Source organism: Protopterus annectens, chromosome 1.part0 (genome assembly GCF_019279795.1).
Source record: "Protopterus annectens isolate FY-2018-M chromosome 1.part0, PAN1.0, whole genome shotgun sequence".
Classification (NCBI taxonomy): domain Eukaryota; kingdom Metazoa; phylum Chordata; order Ceratodontiformes; family Protopteridae; genus Protopterus; species Protopterus annectens.
Genome location: NC_056725.1, coordinates 1,018,605,232 through 1,018,627,306, shown reverse-complemented (window position 1 = coordinate 1,018,627,306; position 22,075 = coordinate 1,018,605,232). Strand labels below are relative to the sequence as shown.

The following is a 22,075-nucleotide window of genomic DNA, read 5'->3' as shown; positions in this document are numbered from 1 at the left end:
GTCTTTGTGTGAAAAATTTTCAGTCCATATATCTCTAGTTAATCACTGTATATTAAACAAATCAGACAATAGTAGTAGAAGTAGTGAACTTAAACTCGCGTTAAGTCAAAAAAAAAATAAGAAAAAATATATAATTGTACAGAACTAAGTATTCGAAAGTAATCCAAGCAAGGCAGGCAGTCTGTTTCCAGTCAAAAATCCTTTATTAAGTGCACAGACAAAGCGATCCAAGTAAAACAAAAATAGAGCAATAGTTTCCTCACAAGCTTTCTAAATATATATACTTTTTATCAGGCATGGGAGTGGTTTGTTGTGCAGTAAAACCAAGTGTTATTGGTACACATGTTAAATTCATCCCTTCCCCCATCAGTGTGACATTCGAGCTGGTCTGGAACATAGAAAATTGCCACATTGTTTACATGACTAATTTTATTTTATTCTACCGGTTTGTTTTAAATACCATTTTAAATCAGTTGTAATTTAAGTGTATATTTTATTTCCATCATCATACATTTTTTCTTATTCTGGTTCTCTTTTTTCCACTTTATTCAAAATGATGTGTAATAACAATAGTAACTAATTATATAATAGTATTTTTATAGACAGTTATTTAGGGTTCTTGTACACAAACCTGAAGAAGTCTAGAAGGATGAAAGCGATCTTTGTTAACAATAGATTATGAAAATAGAATATGATTTTTACAATTGATTTTTTACATGCAAAGTGTATATGTATATATTTATATATATTTTTGATTGCCAAATGGACTAAGGTTGATATATTTCCAGCCATGTAGTATATTGTCTTGGTTAAAATCACAGACTTAATAATCCGGTTAAATAAGAGGTACCACATCATTATAAATTTTATTTAAAGTACATAAGGGTTATATTATTATGACAGCTACTAAGTAGGGCAAGACCAGCTCGAATGTCACACTGATCGAGGGAAGGGATGTGAATTTAACATGTGTACCAATAACACTTTGTTTTACAGCACAGTAGTTTTACAGCACAGTAAACCACTCCCTTTCCTGATAAAAGGTATATATATATATATATATATATATATATATATATATATATATATATATATTTAGAAAGCTTGTGAGGAAACTATTATTCTGTTTGTTTCACATGGATCGCTTGTCTGTGTACTTAATAAAGGATTTTCTACTGGAAACAGACTGCCTGCCTTGCTTGGATTACTTTTGAATACTTAGTAATTCTGTACAATTATTTATTTTTTATTTATTTTTTTACTTAAGACGAGTTTAAGTTCGCTACTGCTACTGCTATTGTCTGATCTGATTAATATACAGTGATTAACTAGAGATATATCGACTGAAAATCTTCCACACAGAGAAGTTTCTACACTGTTTTGTGTAAATAGATTCCAGAGAAGATAAGTGCACATTCTACTAGAGCTGTCTCTACCTCCTCTGCATTTTGTGCTAAATTGTCAATAGGACACCATCTGTGCAGCAGCTACATGGGCGATGCCTCATACCTTTATCACTCATTACAAAGTAGATTTGGCCTCCAGGGACAGGGCCTCCTTTGGGTCCACTGTTCTGAAGAATATACTCCCGTGAGCCACCCAAGAAGATTGGTGCTAGGGACGCTGTCCCATCAGTAGAGAATGAAGGTGAGATAGGACAACTTCACATAAAGAAGTTATGTACCTTGTCGATCTCGCCTTCATTCATACGTCCCACCTTCCTACCCACTTCCTTTGGCTCATGGAGAAACGAGATGTTACAATTTTGGTACCTAAAGGTCTTTGACCCTCTTCTTAGCTTACCAGCTTTCAGAAAACCCGTTTTCTTTATTCATGTATATTTGATTACATACTAGTATTTCTATATCAGCAAACAAGATCTGGGGAATGTCCTACAGCATCATGGGATAGGGAGTGAGCCATGAGCTAGTTGAAGACTTCGAGCGTTAGTAAATGGCCGAGTCGGAACTGAGGATCAGTTCCGAACCCATCAGTAGAGAATGAAGGCAAGAGGGACAACTCGCATGGAATGTTATGGTAGGTACATAACTTCTTTTTTTCTTACATTTCTAAGGCAAACATACAAGTCATATTACTATTCACAAATGACAGAATTATTTATAAAATTTTAGCTGGCTGGGCTGGCAGTCTTCACACTTTGTAATCAGCATCATGTTATAAAGTTTTAACACCCTATCTCTATTACAGAAGTCTGAGATTCATTTAGCAGCCCAAGCATAGAAGGAGAAAGCCAGGAGGGGGTGTTATTGAATAAGCAGTGCCAGCTCGCTTATCTTGGGGATGGTTTGGTATGCATCCCTCTCCAGGAAAATGACACCTGTGGTTTGCACTGTTCCATTCATTCCATACAGGAATATAGGTCGTATGGATTCCAGCCTGTTAATGAGAGCATGGCTGTTTGTTCAGATGTTCCCTTTACACAGAAGTGTATATTTGCATATGGGCGTTGTATAACAGTCATTGCCCCACACTGTCTGTCAATGTGTAAAAGATTAGCAACAAGAAAAAAAAGCTTATTTCTTGTATGATGTGTCACTTGACTTTCACTTTCACCACCCATACGCATTATCCTGTGATGCCAGGGAACGTGTGAATTATTGGGAATGAGGAGTCCGTCATCAGTGAAAGATCAGGGGATAAAAAAATAGTTAAGGAAAAAAATCAACTGAACTCTCTAGTTTGAGTTCAGGAATCTTGCTGCTAGTACTTGCAGAAGTTCTGTTGCTGTCTTGGCCAACATTTTAATCTGTATGTACTGGTAGAGGCTTCTTCTTAGCTTTGCATGGATGAATGTTTACTACCTACTGCTTCAGATTCCTGTCTAAGCACAGCGTTTATTATAGTGGTGGATATTGTGCATGTATAGCACTATAAAATACAGAGTCTTCATATGTTCTGTGTGATTTTGGTGTTTTTATCCCATTCTATGACAGTGTAGAAGGTCTCAATCCATCTTGGTGCCATTCTTATTTTGTGAGCTACAAATTTCATTTGCTCTGTGAGACCTTCCATCATTCAACTGACATGTTGCAAGGTTTTTTTTTGTTACTGCTGCCATACAGGATTTCATCTGCACAATGCTGTATCTAGGGTACTGCCAAATGCTTTCTACTTCTGTAGAAGTTGGGACTTCTTGCTCTGCTGTTTCCTTCATTGTCCTTTTCACACTATTCTATTGACCAATCTTGTATACTAGTTTGCTTGAACTTTTGCACTATTAAATTTTTTAAATTACCTTATATGCCTAGCTGTACTTTTTTGCATTCAATATGACCATAAATATGCAGTAGTAGTTCAGACTGTATTACTTGTAATTAAATGTCTTTTGTTTGAAAAACTAAACGTATGTTGGGTTTGCTCTAAATACTTGTACTGACTATTGCATTACATGACTCTGCTGTAAACATCACTGTCTCAGTATTTTCAACATAATATTCCAAGCATGTGATAATATTTTCTGTTCATATATAGTATCTGTTTGAGTGTATTTACATCGAAATGGAATTGTGTGAATTTTTCTTTAAGATTGGTTTATTTTATTTTGTCTTGAATTCAGTATAGAGGCTAAGGCTTATTTTGCTAATGTTTTTACTATCTGAAATTTGTTGATTTGCAGTGTGAAATTAAATTGGCTCAGAAGAGGGCCCGTCTTGAAAGTTGTGCAAGTACTGAAGAGGAGTGGGAAGATGAGTCTGACTCAGATGAAGAATCCTCTGCAAAGGCCAGATACTGGGGCTATGTAAAACATGGTCTGTACTACATAACTGAGATGGAGCGATTTGCTCCACCTCGTAAACGTCCAAGGACCATCAGTAAAAACTATCGTCTTGTGAGCTTGCGATCTACTACCCCAGAAGAGTTGTATCAGAGAAAGGTACATTTGAAACTAATTTTAGAATTCTTATTTAAAATGTTAGATTGTTGTTACAATTTATTTTATGTCAAAAAGCAACTGAGCCACTTTATTTACCACTATTACTCACAAATGCCCTGCTATATTTTCTAAGACAGAATTTCTGGTAAATCTGTTTCTAGGCATTGACAGAAACTTCAAGCTTGCATTGTATTGCATTGCATTGTGTTGACCAAGTGGGCAGACATTAGAGAGACCAGTGTCTGGCATTGTATGCTGATGTTTCATTTTCTAAATACTTTATTAGTTCATCGGTCAACAAGTATGCAAAGCAGTAACATAGTTTAACAAACATAGAACTCTAAACATATTTTCAGGATCTGTTTCCCTTCATTGCTCATTTTGACACTTTCATGCAGCTATGGTCTAAGTCTTAACACTCAGTTACTTATTATTTTCCTAATACATTTATAGAAGCAATGATTTAGTACTTGAAAATTAAAGAAATCTTAATCTGTACCACAAGGTTTGTTACCAGTCCCATCACCCAGCCACCCCAGTAATATCTGTCTTTGTTTGATAGACTCTATGTAATTTTCAATACAGCCATATAGATATTAGATTTTGCCTTAATGTTGGACCATCCTGAGTTCCCATCTTTTGGTTGTTGTTTTCTTAGCTACTGACAATACTAATTAAACACCTTCTCTTACTGTAGCACTGAATATCTTTGTTCTATCTCATTAACATAAGCTGTGGTTTAAGTTGTATATCTTTCTGTAGTAACTTAGATGCTAAGTGCACCAGTTCATCTTTATGTGCAACTAAACACAAATAAAACCAACATTTATGTTCCAGTGTACCTAACACGCCTTGCTTGCATCTCCAACAGTAGGAAATTGCATTTAGGAACATCTTTTTCAGTATCTGGGGAGTTTAAAATATTTGTTGAGCATTTCCTTCAAATATTCTAAAAATGGAATGACTTATTCATGTATCTAGGCTTCAAACAAATGCTCTACCGCACTTTCCTCGCAGTTTCCACCTCCAACAGTTTGTCCCACTTTTTTTAATCTCTTCCACAATTTTCTTTTGCACTGAACTATTTAAGTGCCTTATATGCCCTCCAAACCAACCTCAGCAACTTAACTCTGTGAGAAGAAAAATGATGTAGAGGAGGTTTTCATTCAGAAGGAAACTTGTCTGCCCAGCATTTAAAGGATCACTCCCTGACTACTGGATCCATGAAGCTTGCAGAGGTGAAGTTGACATGATTGTAACCACAAACATTATACACCACTTTTAACATATCCAGTCATTGTTAGTCAGCAATTACTTAGCTCTTTCAAATCCTGCCTTCTTTTAAACCTCATTCCTCCTCTGTATGTATTGATCCCACATTCCTAGTTTTTCCTGTGTAATTTGCTCCTGCGCTTTTCTAATTATCTCATTTCCAGTTGTTTTGTGTCTGTTACTGTCTTCGCTACTTTTAGTAAAGTTGGTTTTGACTTTGATTTCCCTTTTCTAGTTAATTACACTCAGCAAGGGCTTACTATGTCTAGACAATTCTGATTCTGTATCATAGCTTAAAAAATAATTTCCCAAGTTACTTCAATTTGCTGTCTGACAGAGCAGTCTGCAGGGAATCTTTAAAGTCTGCCAACTCATTACACTCCCTGAAAATATGTTCCCAATTACCTCTTTCTTCCCTATCACACATCCAACATTTGCTGTCTAACTGGGGAAACATTCTTTGAAGTCTGCTTAGGATATAAATACCTGTGTAAACACTTCCAGGCAAACATCCTCAGTTTTCTAGATTATGTTGCATATTTGGGAGACATACATACATACATACATCCCCTCATTGTTTCCTTATGAATTGCTTATCTAATCTCTCTTCCCAATCCTTCCTAACCCTCTCTGACTCTTATAGTTATCATGCAGTATTTTATATGCTGTGCTAATTAGACCTTTCCTAATGGCAACTTTTGTTCTACATTCTACTAAAAACTCTACCAGTGCTGGTCTTTTGTTTGGACCCCCATATTTCTTTCTCTTTGCCTATACTCTGATATAAGTCCTTGATATGGAAGGCAATCTCTAGCCTGCAGTCCAAATAAGTTCTTGGTGTCTTCCCTTTCTATTCCTTTTCCCTCTCTAGTTATTTGCTTCTAATACCTTGGTTCCTTTGCCAGTTTTCTCCAATATATTCCAGTTTCCTCTTGCTTATTGTCTGTATCCCTGATTGCAGTCATCCCTATCAGCAGAATCTCCTTTCTCCATTCCCATGTTGGCTTAGTTCTTAGAAAACCTTTTGCTATTTTATGAATATAATATTTTGTGTCATTATTGTAGTTCTTAAAGGTCTGCATCCAAAATCCCAGTCTCTCCTGTTACTTGAGCTTCCCCCTCCACTTTATGATCATCAGTTTCCATTTTGAATTACAGTTTTCTGCTTGTGCTGTGTGTAGGAGCCTTATCAGTATGTTCCACAGCACGGTAGTGTCCCTTTCTGGTTTTGTCAGGCATAAAATAATGTTCTCTGCAAATAGAGCCAGCTTTTCTTAACTACCATACCAATTATATCCTTGACTGTTTGAGTCCCTTATTTTCTTTTCCAGTGATTCTACTTATAATGCATATAAATGGGAGAGAAGGACACCCCTGTCTGGTTTCTCTGCTCAAGCAGAGATTATCGGAAAGGACCACACCCACTTTAATTTTCCCTTCAAGTCTTTAATGTATCCTCCTAATCAGCATTATAATTTTAGCATGGAATGCAAATGCTTCCAGTGCTCTGCTCATAAAATCCCAGCTTACTCTGTCAAATGCTTTCTCTGTATCAAGACCCACTGGCAGTACTGATATTTTCTTACATTATGCTTCACTCTGGATCATCACTGTTCTGTTTATGTTGTCAAATGTTTGCCTTCCCTCCACAAAGCTACATTATTACATATCTATCAATTTTGGCATCACTTTTGCCATTTTTTAGCCATTATAGACATAAACACTTTATAATCATGATATAATACTGAAATGAGCCTGTATGAAGGTGGACCTGATGGCTCTTTACCCTCTTTAGGTATTACAGTTGCTGCCACTTTCTTCCAGGATGTTGGTGGTACTTCTCCTCTTAAAATACTGTTAAACAAAACTTTCCAGATATTTCCATTTTTTTCCATCTTAGCTTCCAAACTTCCACAGGAATACCTCTATTCCTGGAGACTTTCCTGTAGATTGGTTATACATCATCATTTTTGTCTCATCTCATACTGTCCTGTTAGTAATTGAGCCTAGTGTCCCTCTAGACTTGGCATATTCAATTCTTCCATAAACATTTCCATTTGGACCTTTTCTTAATTTCCATATGTCTCTACTTTATACAGACCTTCATAGAATTGCCAAAATATTTCTAATACTTCTATAGGATCTCTTGTAATCTTCCTTGTTATAGGCTCTCTAAACTTGGTGACAGCTCTTTCTACTTTCTGTTGCCTGAGTTGTGCTAAAAGTTCCTGCGGTCTAGAGTTATCATCAAAACACAGTTGCTTAACAGCAATCTTACTAAACCCATGCATATTATCAAGGTAATCCCTTATTTTCTGTTGAGCATTCTGTAGTTGCTCCTCCTCTTGTTCTGTGAGATGCCCTCTATTTTGCAATACTTTAATATTTGTCAGTCCCTCTAAATAATTATTGTTACATCTTACTTGTATCTACCTTTCTTTTATTTCCACCCTATTTTTAAATTCTACTTTAATTTTACCCCACTCCCTACTATATTTTCAGAATAAGTTTATATCTTCTCTAAGAGCTCCTGAATAATTTCCACTACCCATTCCATGAATTCCTCTCTTTTCACCAGATGGGGGGAAGGAGCCAATGTCTCGTTCTTATTTCATTACCCAGTGTTTTTATTTTAGTTATTATTGGTACATGATCTGAAATAGTTATTGTGTGCATATCAAGACCTTTAATTAAATGCACATTTTCCTGTGAAATGTACATTCTGTCTAGCCTAGCCTAGTTTTTGTATCCTGGGGAATAATTTGTAAATTCACTCCAAATTCCAAGTACTGAATTCACATCTTCCATGCCAAATAATTCATACATTTCTTTAAAAATCTGTTCTCCTTTACTATATTTCCCTTTCTGGGCCCCCAGACACATTGTCACTGTGGCATATGAAATTCCAGTCCCCACCTATAAGTAATATTCCATGCTGAAAGCTGAATATTTCTTCCAGAATTTCCTTTAGCTCCATTATAGCCATTTTCCGTATAATCCTTCTCCCTTGCCAGTAGCCACGTAGTGCTAAAAATCTACTATTATTGTCTTTTTTCCTCTTCTGTTACTATTAATACAAGTACCCATCTCTTCCTTTGCCACAAGTATTCTGCTGAATAACCATCCTGAAAAACTTTCTGTGTATTTCTTTCCAAGCATGACTCCTGTAGCATAGCTATTTGTACTCTACATTTTTAATGTAGTTCACTACTCTTTCTTTTTTGTATTTATCTGAGAGACCATTAACATTTAAAGACATTATAGAAAAAAAAATCATAGTCTTGAGGGATTATTATTCCCATCTTTTATGTATGACACCTTTTTTGTTAAGTGTCTAGTTCCAGCTTTTATGTTACATGTATGCGGTGTTTGGCAGGTTAATCTTTTACACAATTATTGTTTGTCATCTCCATTTGAGCCTATGTCACATCTTGCAGGACGTTTTGTTTTATTGAAAACCCTCAAATAAAAATACACACGCGCGCACACACACCCAATACCCCCTAAAATCTACTAACTTAGTAGCAACACACAAAACTGTGTACATCTTCAAATATTAAAGTTTTACCCTGTTAATTGGAGCAAAAGTTCCAACCTGACAGCCACACACACAGACTCGAGCTAAACAGAAATAAAGATTATCCATGCTAAGATGCATAGTAGATCCTGTGATTCTGTTAACTGCTGTGTGGTTTTGCCTTATCTTTATAGCTCTCCCAGCTGGGAAAACACTTGAATGGTTTCAGAAAACATTTTCTCAAAGCCATTTTTCTTTATCAGATTATCTGCTAGTGACATGAGAACGAGATACAGGACTGTTTACTAGAAAAAAAAAACTTATAATATTCAATATTCTTTTTCATTTACTTGCTTTTTTTTAACTTGTTACTGTATAAAGCTAATGGCTTTAACCCAATCATTCCCCTATGCAAGAATAAGAAAAAGCACACTAATTTTTCTTTTGTCATGCTGTTTTAACCAGACCCCTCCTTTTTTTTACATTACTGTGTCTACATTTCTTAAAACTGAACAAGGAGAAATAAAGAAAAAACAATAAACAGAAGCCGGTATTTACTTTAGTATCCCCCATTACACTTAAAAATAACTGAAAAAACTTTACTTTATACTATGCAGAGAAAATCATGTTCCACTTAAGTAATATTGGTAAGAAAAAAATGTTTTACTTACAGTAAACTCTCTTCCTCCTCTTCCCCTGTCCTGAGTATTTTTCTGAACACATCTCCATCTCCCAAACCCTATCTTTGCTTCATCTCCAGTGCATTCTCTATTCTTCTAGTCAACTCCTATGCTTTTTTCCCTCTCTGAAGCATTTTCCATTGAAACACTGGGAATAGTTTCACTGGCATAGTCTCTGTGGTCTTTATTATTGGAAGAACAGGAAGCAGAATCTCCTTCTGTTTCACAGCTCACTTTTTGTTGAAAAAACATTTGTACTTCTTCTTTAGCATGTATGCCATCAAAAAAATGTTTTTGTTTCTCCAGAGAAAAATACTTTGAAGATAACTGGGTGCAGCATTTTGAGTCTCGCGCCTGCATCTCGCCATTCCCTGAATAATAGAATAAATGTATTCCTCTTCTGCCTGGTGTACAATGAGTAGTCATTCTCCACAAACACTCTGCTGTCTCCCAGTTTCAGAACTTTGTCCTTCTGCCACAGTTTTGTCAGAATCAGCTCCTTCTGCTGGCAAGATTGCATTTTTACTATTAAAGGTCTACGTCTTTTTCTCATAGCCAGGTTTGGAGTGTACATGCAGTGTGCCCTTTCAATTAACATTTCCAGTTGCTTATTTGTGCTTTCATGAAATTAATACTGTCTGTTCCTTCCAGCTTCTCAAGTACAACAGAATATCGCAGGTTTTCTCTATATGCTCTGTCCTCTAATTTTATTATTTTTGAAACATCTCTTCTTGTGAAGTCCCATCTTCAGCCAGCCTTTTCTTCCTTTCAATCTCTGGGTTTTGCAGTTTATCATCTCATCTGAGTATCTATTTAAAGCTTATTCCATTTTTCCAGCCTTTCATTGCTTGAGTTGATATACTCCATCAGTGTTTCATTTATTTTAGTCAGTTTGTGTGCAGCTGTTTTATACTTTCCTTAAGGTTACTGGAAGTCATGTCTGGATCTTGCACTTCTTTTTGCTGAACAGCTACAGTACTTTTCCCTGTTAGTTTTTTTCATCACCTTTTGTAGCTGATTTTCCTTCTGGTCCTCTGTATTTCTTTTTTTTTTCTGGCATCCAAGCAGTGTGCTTACTAGTTAGTTATTGAAATTTAATCAGAAATCCAGGCCTATTGGCTTTCTCTGCTAAGTTTCTGTTTTCACACAGGGAGCTCTAGAATTAAGTTGTTACTCAATGTGCAGCCATCTTGGAAGTTGGTTCCATTCCTCTTTTGGCTGCAACTTGCTTGGATGTGGAAGAGACTTGGAACCAAAACTTTGTGGCCAGGGCTGGAGGGGGTGGATTGACAGTGTAGTTGTCAGAGCCATTTCTTCCTCTCAGTGCTTTGGCATATGCTTAACCCTGAGATTATCTTCAGGATTGAGACCCTCAGTTTTCAGGTATTCTTTCTGTCTGAGTATAGGAGGGAGCTTGGAGATCCAATGATGTCTTTGGCCTTTGAGGCTTCTGAGGGAGTCCTTTCAATGCCGAGTGTGAAGCCGCTCCCATCCATTTCAGTTCCATTTGAACCCTGACAAGAATCCACTTCCACTCTCACTGTCAGACAGAGACAATTGTTCCCACAGGCTTCTCAGGCTATATTAGCTCCAAGTGTGATTCACAGCCGTCCTATACCCTACCAGAACCACTTCATAAGAAACAGATGTGTAAGTGGAAGCAGATAGATTCTTTTCCAGAGTGTTCAGTGAAGATACAGACTTGGATGAAGGTGAAGACTTCCCTAGATACCCCTCAGAAGACATCATCCTTGATGAGATCCTCAAATTGTTAAAAAAAAGAGGGAGATGGTCCAGCAGTAAGCCTTCTCTACAAGAATCTGTGTTCCGGGAAGCCTTTGGTTCTGTCTCAGTTTCATCCTGGTTGGTACCACCCATTCAGTAACTCATTGATCTTATGGCTCAGTGGGTATGGAAGGACCCTGATGTGGTGGAATCTATTCCTAAGCAACCTGTCAGGATTTTGGCAGCACCAAAAGCGAGAAGTGTTTGAGCAGAGGTTCACTGGTTGATGCAATGGCGGTACCAGCAGCCACAGAAGAAGAAACTATCAGAGGAAAGTTCTCAGTCCCTCCCCCTAACAAGGATTCTAGAGTTATGGACCATTTTGGCAAATGTCTGTATGCTTCAGTCACCTTTTTACTTAGAGCACTGAATTACATAGCCCATGTCACCCGATTTTATAGAGACCTGACCAAGGAGATTTCCAAGTCTCTGTCTGGTAATCTTCCTACAGACATTAGAGGACTGCGGACTCCTAGCTTTCTACCCTTCAGTCTACTTCCATTATAGCCAGGTGACTACTTTTTAACATAGGTGATGGCAAGGTCATTGCAGCAGATACTGGCATCGCCATGCATCGGCACACCTGGATGTGTCTTTGTGACTTTTCAGAAAGCTTTAACACTTCTTTTGTTAGTCACCTTTGGTGGCTTCACTGTGTTTGGACCAAAAGTAAAAGACATGCTAACCAGGAGTTAACAAGATGTTAAGACTCTGTACTGGCAATCCATTTTTCCAGTCTCAGAGAATGTATTCTAAGAATCAGCAGGCTGGACATAAGATATGATTTCATTAATCACAGAACTTTTATCAGGACTGTCCTGGTGATAACCTTCTTATGGCAGAAGAAGAAGCAACAACAGTGATGTCACCCTAGAGGAGGAGGCAGATCACATAATCGGGCATTTTGTGGTCCATTTACTGAAAAGCATTTTCAGTGCCCCTGAAGGGTTGCCCAACTGCTGCACTCTGAAAGTAGTCGAGGAGCAGTTTTCTCTGCACTCACAAACCTGGCAGAACATAACGACAGATTCTTGGGAGCTAAACATAATTTCCAGAGGCTATTCCATACCATTTTCCCTTCCTCCTATGAAGAAAAAAAGTTCCTGAAGTTCCACCCAGTCAGTGGAAACTCACAACATCAGAAGTTTCCAAGATGCTAGAAAAAAAAGTAATTCAACCAGTCCATGAAGACTATTTAGAGTCTGGAGTCTGCTAGTGGTTCTTTTTAGTAACTAAGAAAACAGGGGACCTCAGACCCATCTTGGACCTGGGTCTCTTAAATCAGTATATCAAACAGAATTCTGGATGGTCACAATTCAGTCCATTTTGCTTCTTCTGAGTAAGGATGATTGGATGTGCTCCTTAGATCTCAAGGGTGCCTTCTAGCATGTGGAGATGGAAAGGCATTCAGGAAGCTTCCTCCATTTCCTGCTGGGGGCCAATCATTATCACTTCAGATCCCTGCCATTTGCTGTCATTTATAGCCCCCAGTTGTTCACCAAGATGATAACAGTGTTGGCAGCATGTGTTAGCATTCTAGGTATCCAGGTCTTCCTGTAACTCTGTGCTTGGCTCCTAATCGCCCTCCTGCCACTGGTTATTGCAGCATCAGGACCTTTTGCTCCATGTGATGAAAGACCTAGGGGTCACATTCATCCTAACCAAAAATCGTCTTACCCCTACTGAAGAGACAGAATTTATCCACTTTGATTCAAGTTTACAGCTTGCTAGACTTCCCTGTTCCAGGATGATCTTCCTCCACCTCTCAGCTAATTAAATTGTTCACCATCTCATCCAGTGAGATTAATTCTCCCCTTATTAGGCCTAATGGCTTTTACAGTCCTCATGGTGCCATTAGCAACATTTTACATTAGAGCACTTCAGTGAACTCTAGCGGTGCAATGGTCCCAAAATTTTCATCCAATTCATGCAAACATTTCTCTCATTCACATCTGTGGACAGTGCATAACCTGGTGGATAAAATCTACTTCACTGACAGAAGAACTTCCATTCCTTAAATATCCACCTGTGGATATAGTGACCATGGCTGCATCTCTTTTTGGGCGGGAGGTTCATTTCGAAGGGAAGCTAGTCCAAGGTACTTAGTCACATGTAGAGGCCAGCCTTCACTTCAGTATCGTAGAAATGAGGGCAGTCGTCCTAACATTTCAGGAATTTCAGGATGTCCTCCCCAAGAGTGTGATATCTATACAGACATTTCAATAATTTGGTACATCATCAAACCGGGGGAAGCATACTGCTATTCCCAATGTTGAGAGGTCATGAGAGTTTGACAGTGGGTGATGTATTTTCACTGCTTTCTAATAGCGACGTGTATTCTGGGGTTGTTAGTCTCAGTAGGCTAGTGGCCTCTCTTTAAGGGAGGCCCAAGGTGGTGTTCATACTGCTATGAGAAATTTGGCCAGGGCAATTGGGGAAATTCTCCTGCTCTTTTCAGTAGGTGCCATGAGATCTTTTTTTATCCACCTGAGCTGTTATGAATTCAAACAGATGGGACCTCAGTTTAACATCTCATCTGATGAAGGTCACACTCAGGAGTGCAGTACGGTAGTACCCCCACTCTCAATGCTGCACGGCAGTGTCAGCAATTTAAAAATCAGTCTACCCATCTGGAGTGGGTATAGAACTTACAGCCTTTTGATGTTCCACCACTAATAGCAAGTGTGTTACTGACACTAACATCTGAAACAGCCTGATAACATCCCATTACAGATCTGTCAAATACACCAGCTCATCATCATCAAAGAAAAATATTTTGGATTGTTTTTCATTTATTTTGCACCCCTTCAAGTATGATCTGTGACTCAAAAGAATGTGTACCTCCAGATACAGTGCAAAAAGAAGGGGAAACATCACACATCCTTGCCTGTTTATTCTAAATATTCCAGTACTTGTTGACATACCTGTATGTATTACAACTCTGGCCTTTGGTTCTGAATAAATAGCCTTAAAATTTAATGTCTTAACAAATTCTAATGGAAAAACAAATTCCAGTATGACCTACATGATATAGTGTAATTCCTCCTTCTCAAAGGCTTTCTTTCCATCAAGGCTTACCACCGAAGATTCTGTAGTTGCAGTGAAGCCTGCATCAAATTATCAGTCTGCAAAATATTATCAGAAATGTTTGTATTCTACTAACATACCTACATTGGTCACTATCTGCCAGTACTGGTATTATTCTAACCACCCTTTTGCCATAATTGGAATAAATAATTTATAACCATGATTTAACACTGATAATGGCTATAAGATAATGCCATATTTGAATGTTTGCCATCCTTCGTGAACACTATTAAATGTGGCTCTTGCCATAACACAGGTATCTGTTTATGTTTTAATATTACATTATATGACTGCACTAATCTGCATGGTACCAGTTATAATATCCCAAAATTCATTATGGAAGATTGACACTTCCTGGAGATGTTCTTCATCTCACATTGCTGCAGTCCTTACATATGGGTAGTCCGCTGTCCTCGGTCGGCCCGAATACCAAAGTATTAGGCTGACGTCGGTCATGGGAGCTCAGAACTGACATCAGAGCGTCAGGGTATAAGAGCGCATGACCGACGTCATATCCTAAGTCTTTTTTGCCGCATGGTCCGATGCAGAAGCAGCATTGCAAGTGCCGTTCGGCGTTCTGAAATTTTCGTATTCTGAGTTTCAGACCGAATCCAAGTTGGGCTAAGTACCCCGTTGGGGAATATTTTTGTTTTTTCTTGCCTCAGTTAATTCCGGATGTCAGAAAAAGTCAATAATTGTATTTCTTGTGGGAAACAGATACCGCATAGGGATTATCATTCTCTTTGTATTCCTTGTTTGGGACCTGAGCACGACGTAGTCGGGTGTCACTTTTGTGCTAAGTTTAATAAGCGCACCATCAAGCGTAGGTTAGATTGCGCTAGGCTTGTCTTCGGTAAGCGGTGTAATTATAATATGCCGTCGGATCCTCCGACGCCCGCTACCGCGAAGAAGCGCAAAGACAAATCTTTAAAACCCAGACAGGATGAGTCGTCCGTCCCGGACGCCGGCTCTTTAGGAACTACGGGGGAATCTGTGGATCCGGCCGAGGTTTCAGTTGAGTCACAGGAGGAGACTTTGATTTTGCAAGATGTGGCCTCTCAGGAGGCAGGCCAGGCTGAGGGGGCCTCTCAGGTTTCTGTTCTCCCTTCCTTACCTAAGGGGATTAGGCCTTCTCCTTCTGTTTCTAAGGCTTCTTCCAAAGGCAGGGCTAGTTTACCTTTCCCTGGTGTCAGTCCTAGTTCTGCAGGTTCTGTGCCTAAAAAGCACATGCTTTAAATGGCAGAAGATTTAATTTCTTTGATAAGAGGTTCTATGCCCCCTCCTGATAAGAGGCCCAGAGTGGAGCCAGAGGTGGAGAGTTTGGAACAGGCCTCAGATGATTCAGAGTCTTCGGCTGAAGACATTCAAGATTTTCCTATTTATTCTGATTCTGATGCAGAGGATTCCACTCCTTCTGCTTCTCCTCCAGAAGATTTTTCCTTCTCAGAAACACTTCATTCTATGAGGGAGCATTTTAAATGGGAAGGTCAGGATTTCTCTGATTCACGGAAGAGGCTTAGGGAGTTCTTGTTTTTACCACAACATAGGCCCTTGGCTATACCTCCTGTTTTGGATGTTGTGCAAGATGTTTTCTCTGAGGCTTCCCTTAATCCAGATTCTTTGCCTCCTGCGCCAGTTAAACCGGACAGGTATTACAGAGTACCTGAGGCTCATAAATATCTGTATAAGAGTCCTAGGGCAGACCCAGAAACTATTAGTCAGGGACCTAAGGGTGTCAGGGCTTCTGTTGTAAAGAATCCAGTACCTATAGCTAAAGAGGCTAGAGCTTTGGATAGATGGGGTAAAAAGGTGTATACCTCTTCTACTTTAGCAATGAGGGCTTTGAATTGCCAGTTTCATATGTTGAAGTATCAGAATTTCCTCCTTACTCAACTAAAATCTAAAGTGGATGCTTTGGCAGAGGGCATTGAGTGTAAGGAATTACAGGATTTGGTACATGTCTCTGAACAGGTGGGTAAGCATTCTTTGCAGTGTGGTTTTGATGCTTTACAGGCTTCTTCCAGGGTGGCTGCCACTGGTTCAGTTCTTCGCAGGCATGCCTGGCTTAAGGATCAGAATTTGTCAGAGCATGTTAAAACTAGAATTTTAGATGCTCCTTTACAGTCTGAAGTTTTATTTGGTCCCCCTGTGGAGTCGGTCTTGAAAAAGATGGAAGACAAGGCTAAGTCTATGCAGACTGTTAAAGACTTCTTGCAGGTGCAGCCTCCAAAGTTTAGTAGGAATTGGCCTACTAAGGGGTGGACGTATCCTTCTTCTGATTCTCAGTCTAGAGGTAGATCTAGACGTGGTAGGGGCAGAGCTCAGAGTACTTTCAGGCCTAGAACATGGAGTTCACCTGCACAATCTTCAGGTGAGGGCAGGGGCCAGTCCTTTCGTAAACAGGCCCAATGACCTGCATTTTCAGCTGCCAGATTCTTCTTGCCTGACAGCTCCTTTGGGAGGAAAGTTAACACTCTTCAAGCAAAACTGTCTTTTAGTCACCCAGGACAAATGGGTATTGGACATTATAAACCGAGGCTACAAGTTTTATTTCCATACATTGCCTCCTTTCAAAGGTATGCCAGACGTTCCTCCTCAACAAAGGGTAGAGGCTTACAAGCAGATTTCTTTACTTCTTCAAATGGGAGCCATACAGCCGGTCCCTCTGTCAGAAGTGGGCCTAGGTTTTTATTCTCGCCTGTTTCTAGTACCAAAGAAAGGGAACACGTGGAGACCGATTTTGGATTTATCTATTCTCAACACATTCTTGGACATTCCAAAGTTCAAAATGTTGACGTTGCAACAGCTTTTACCTCTGTTGGGCAAAGATCACTGGATGGTAACTCTGGATCTCAAAGAGGCTTATCTTCATGTTCCTATCAGGCCCAGTTGCAGGAGGTACCTGCGTTTTCGGGCTGGGACTTTACATTATCAGTTCTCTGCATTGCCCTTTGGCTTATCTACTGCGCCCAGGGTGTTCACAAAGGTTCTGGCTCCAGTGATAGCCTTCTTCAGGTTGAGAGGAATACAAATTTATCCTTATTTGGACGATTGCCTGATTCTTGCTCAAGACAAGTACGAACTTCTTCATCATCTACAGTATGTGATGGCAGTGTTAAGGTGCCTAGGGTATTCTGTGAACGAAACAAAGTCCAGTCTAGTACCCTCTCAGGAAATGTGCTTTCTGGGTGTGAGACTGAATACAGCTTCCCAGATGGCTTTTTTTGACCCCGGACAAGCAAAAGAACCTTACTCTTTACTTCCATCAATTGTCTCTACGGTCCAGGCTGACTGCAAGGACAGTCCTTCAAGCCTTGGGGTTCATGGCATCTTGTATCCTGGTGCTTCCCAATGCCAAACTGCATATGAGGAAGCTCCAATGGTATCTCAAGAACGTATGGACACAACACTGCCAAGATCTGGACACTGTCATTCAAATAATACCTTGCATTCAAAAGGAATTTTTGTGGTGGGCTCAGGAATGTCACCTAAACAAGGGACTCTCTGTGACCCGACCAGAGGCGAGTCAGATTCTAACGACAGATGCCTCGGACAAGGCTTGGGGAGCACACCTCAATGGAAAATGGGTTCAAGACACGTGGCCTGCCAGACTTCAACATTTGCATATCAACTTGAAGGAGATGTTAGCAGTCCAATTTGCATTGATGGCTTTCAAAGATTTACTTCACCCAGGACAAGTGTTGATTCAAACAGACAACACAACTGTCATGTGGTACATCAACAAGCAAGGGGGAACACATTCGTACCCACTTTGCAGACAAGCGATGATTTTGTGGGAGACTGCTCTCAGTTTACACCTCAATCTTCAGGCAAGGTTTCTACCAGGAGCACAGAACTCCTTAGCAGATGTGTTGAGCAGACAGATAGTGGATCCCCACGAGTGAAAATTGGATCCTCATGTATTTCGAAGGTTGACAGTGTTATGGGGAACTCCAGACATAGATCTGTTCGCTTCTCCACTAAATTTCCAGTTGCCAAAGTTTTGCACAAAAATGTTTCATCCCACAGCTTGGAAGGTGGATGCTCTATCCTTCAGTTGGAGCAATCTTCACGTCTATGCCTTTCCACCTCTGCCTCTCCTCCCAAAGGTACTCTTGAAGGCCAGACAAGACAAGCCATCCATGATTCTGATAGCTCCAGATTGGCCTCGACAGCACTGGTATCCTCTGCTGAGAAGTTTAGTACAGGAGCCTCCATGGCCTTTGCCTTAGATTCCGCACCTTTTGTCACAGGAGGGCAATCATTTCCTCAATGTCAGGATTCAGTCCCTGCATCTAACAGCCTGGCATATTCTGTTCTAGACCCTGGAGGGTCTCAGCTTCCACAACAAGTTTTAAATGTTATTTTGGAGGCCAGAAGGCCTAGTACAAGGAAAGTTTACGCTGATAAATGGAGGAGGTTTTTTGTTTGGAGCAAAGCAAAGGACTTTGATGTTTCCAAGCCTGATTTAAGTGTTTCTCTTCAATACCTTACAGATTTATTAGACAAGGGTTTGTCTTTCTCCTCTATAAAGGTTCATGCTGCTGCCATTTCTGCTCACTATGACTGTGACCCTCCTTTGTTCTCTCATCCTTTGTTTAAGCAATTTCTTAGAGGGGCAAAGAACATAAGACGCCCATGTAGAGCTCCTACTCCTGCCTGGGATCTCAATTTTGTGTTGGAAAAACTTACTTTACCTCCTTTTGAGCCTGCAGCTACTGCCGAATTGAAGTTTTTGTCCTGGAAGACTGCTTTTTTGTTGGCCATCACGTCTGCAAGAAGGGTTTCTGAATTACAGGCCCTTATGGCAGTTGAACCCTTCCTAATTTTTCATAAGGATAGGGTATCTTTACGGAACTAATCCTACTTTTATGCCTAAGGTGGTTTCTAGTGTGGCCTTGAACCAAACTATTCATTTGCCTACTTTTTATGCAGATCCCCAAAATAAAGGGGAGAAGATTTTGCACACTTTGGATATTCACAGGCAGTTGCGTTATTATTTGAGCAGAACTAAAGGGTTCAGACAGTCTCAGCAGTTGTTTGTTTCTTTTGCCTTGGGTTCTCAGGGAAAGCCTGTTTCTAAACAAACTATTTCTAAGTGGATTGGTTTTGCATTGCTTTCTGTTATTCCCATCATGGTAAGGAGATTCCGCTGGAATCAGGCCTCATTCCACTAGGGCTACTGCTACCTCTACAGCCTTTTTAAGGGGTGGCTACTAAAGATATTTTGGAAGCAGCTACTTGGAGTTCAGTGCATACTTTTCTAAACATTACCACCTTCCTCTTTATTCTAAATCTAGGGCTGGATTTGCCACTGCAATATTACAGGGCATTTTGGCAGCTCCTAATGCTTTATGATTTTGCCAACCTCCCTTTACCTCTGCTTTGGGATTCTACCCATATGTAAGGACTGCAGCAATGTGAGATGAAGAACATAGTACAGTTTTGTACCTACCATAAATGTAGATGTTCGAAGATCCACATTGCTGCAGTCCAATTAACCCTCCCTCCTTCCCCTCTATAGTTTGGAATGGTTGTATGGTTTGGGTGGTAGCTGTGATTTGTACATATTTTGTTTTTGGGAAGTATTCTGTCTTTGGCTGTGGGCTTTCTTTTTAGGGCCTTCTGACATCTGGGGCAAGAAAAGACTGAGGATATGACGTCGGTCATGCGCTCTTATACCCTGACGCTCAGATGTCAGTTTTGAGCGCCCATGACCGACGTCAGCCTAATACTTTGGTATTCGGGCCGACCGAGGACAGCGGACTACCCATATGTAAGGACTGCAGCAATGTGGATCTTCGAACATCTACATTTATGGTAGGTACAAAACTGTACTTTTTACCTTTTGCCTGACTCTTAAAGACCTTTCCTTTTAGAGTAAGGCAAATGTAAGATTTGCATTCCTTGATAGAACATTAGGCTTTATAAGGAGGATATATAAATGGACATAAACAAAAATTAAGGTGGGAGGGTTTCCTTCTGAAGAACTGTATTTGAACAGAGAAACTGGGCAATGATGTCTTTTTTCACCTTATTTAGAACCGTTAACAAAAATAAGAGACTCAAAAATTCAAAGGTAAAGCTGGTATGGTAATCAAGAAAGGTTAACTTTATTTAAAGACAATATTATTTTCTACTTCATGAATCCAGAAAATGACATTTTAGAGTCGTGGAGCATTTTGAGACAGTTTCATGTTTTTTCAGGATATTAAAATAAAAGAAGACAATAGCTATAGTGGTAAACTATATACCCAGTCATGAATTCAGCAATAGTATTTTATGGGGACACATTAAGATGAAGTATTTAGGTATATGGATTAAAACGATCCTGTTATGGCAGCCAAGGCTATGTGAGAGTAGAATAAATAAAAGATGATTCGAAAGTGAGAAGCTGGACAGTATTGATGATGGATATGGATAATAAGGTACAAGCAGTGAAATGTTTTTAGTTCCCTTAGTCTTGTATATATGTCAAGAATGTTTTAATAAATTGTTTAGTGAATTTAATTTACAGATGATGGGCCTAAAAAAACATTTATTTTCAGTTTTTTGAACTATTGCTACTTTGCTTGCATCACTCCTGTGTTAATATGATATAAACTCAAAAATTAATTTATTTATTTGTATATTTGTATTTTGTTGACTAGGTTAGTCCCACTAAGCTATTATTCTCTTTTCGGGGGAGACTTGAGATGGTATTCATACTGCTTAGGGAAAGTTTGGTCAGGGGCTTAGGGAAATTCCTGTATTCTTTGTCCAGTGGGACCTTTTATATCCATCTGAGTTGCCACTTAAACACATAAACACCACAGCACAGCAGCCATTCACGCAGATATAGAATGCAGAGCTGTGCTTAAACTTCTTGGTTTTCTTATAGAGTATCTTTTTACTTTTTCCAGATTGATCATGAAGAATATGGAGAAGCATTGTCTTTGGCCCAGGCATATGGCCTAGATACAGATCTGGTCTATCAGAGACAGTGGAGGAAGTCTGTTGTGAACATTGCTTCCATTCAGGACTACTTGGTATGTTGCTAGTTAAAGAAATGTCACTGAAGAGTGTAAACCTTCAAGTAAACCATGTAAAAGTCATATTTAATGTTTTTCTGTTTTAGAGCAAGATTAAGAAACGTTCCTGGGTTCTTCATGAGTGTGTTGAAAGAGTGCCAGAAAATGTGGATGCTGCTAAGGAGTTACTTCTGTATGGGTTGAAAGGCACTGATCTTGAAGCTCTCATAGCTATAGGAAAAGGAGAAGATGGTGGCAGGTTTGTTGTTTTCTTTTCTGGAAATTGTGCAGCAGTGACAGATGGACTTGCTTTCAGTTTTGTTTATCCCTTCTCTTGCATTGTTGTGGCAATCTCTAACTTGATATAGATAAAAATACAAGATGTTTTATCAAACATCCTGTTTCTGTTTGTGCTGTAGTGCTTCCAGTATCCTTCTTGCTTTAGAATCCTTTCTACCAAATGATTGTGATATCTTAAATGGGTCTGCTGTTTCAACTGAATTCCTAGATTAAAGGGTAAATTAAATTTATCAGGCTGCAAAATTTGGTTTATTCCTATAGTTTTAGCATTAATGACCAAAGGTTGGTGGTTGCAGAATGCTAATGCAAATATGAGCTAAATCCGTTCCAACCGTGGGATATTTTTGAATCTGTAAATCACATTAATACCTCATAAGACCCAGCATCTTTAACGTTCATTGTCAGTGCTTTCTTTTTTTCGGAACAAGTGCATGAGACTTCACTGAGTGGTCTGGTAGCAGTTTTGGTGAGAACCTCTTAATGGCCTTTGTGCAGCTTGGCTTTCTGGTGCTTTTTGCTGCTGCAGGTT

The 22,075-nt window shown here is 39.3% G+C and overlaps 1 protein-coding gene across 1 annotated transcript in view; it reads left to right on the top strand.

Moving 5' to 3' along the window:
- Positions 1-22,075, top strand: part of NBAS (NBAS subunit of NRZ tethering complex) — a 3,380,746-nt gene that overhangs the window by 985,676 nt on the left and 2,372,995 nt on the right. Inside the window, exons 15-17 of the mRNA XM_044064792.1 lie at positions 3,638-3,895; positions 21,139-21,264; positions 21,354-21,505. Coding sequence (XP_043920727.1) covers positions 3,638-3,895; positions 21,139-21,264; positions 21,354-21,505 — 536 coding nt within the window. The remainder of the gene's footprint in view (positions 1-3,637; positions 3,896-21,138; positions 21,265-21,353; positions 21,506-22,075) is intronic.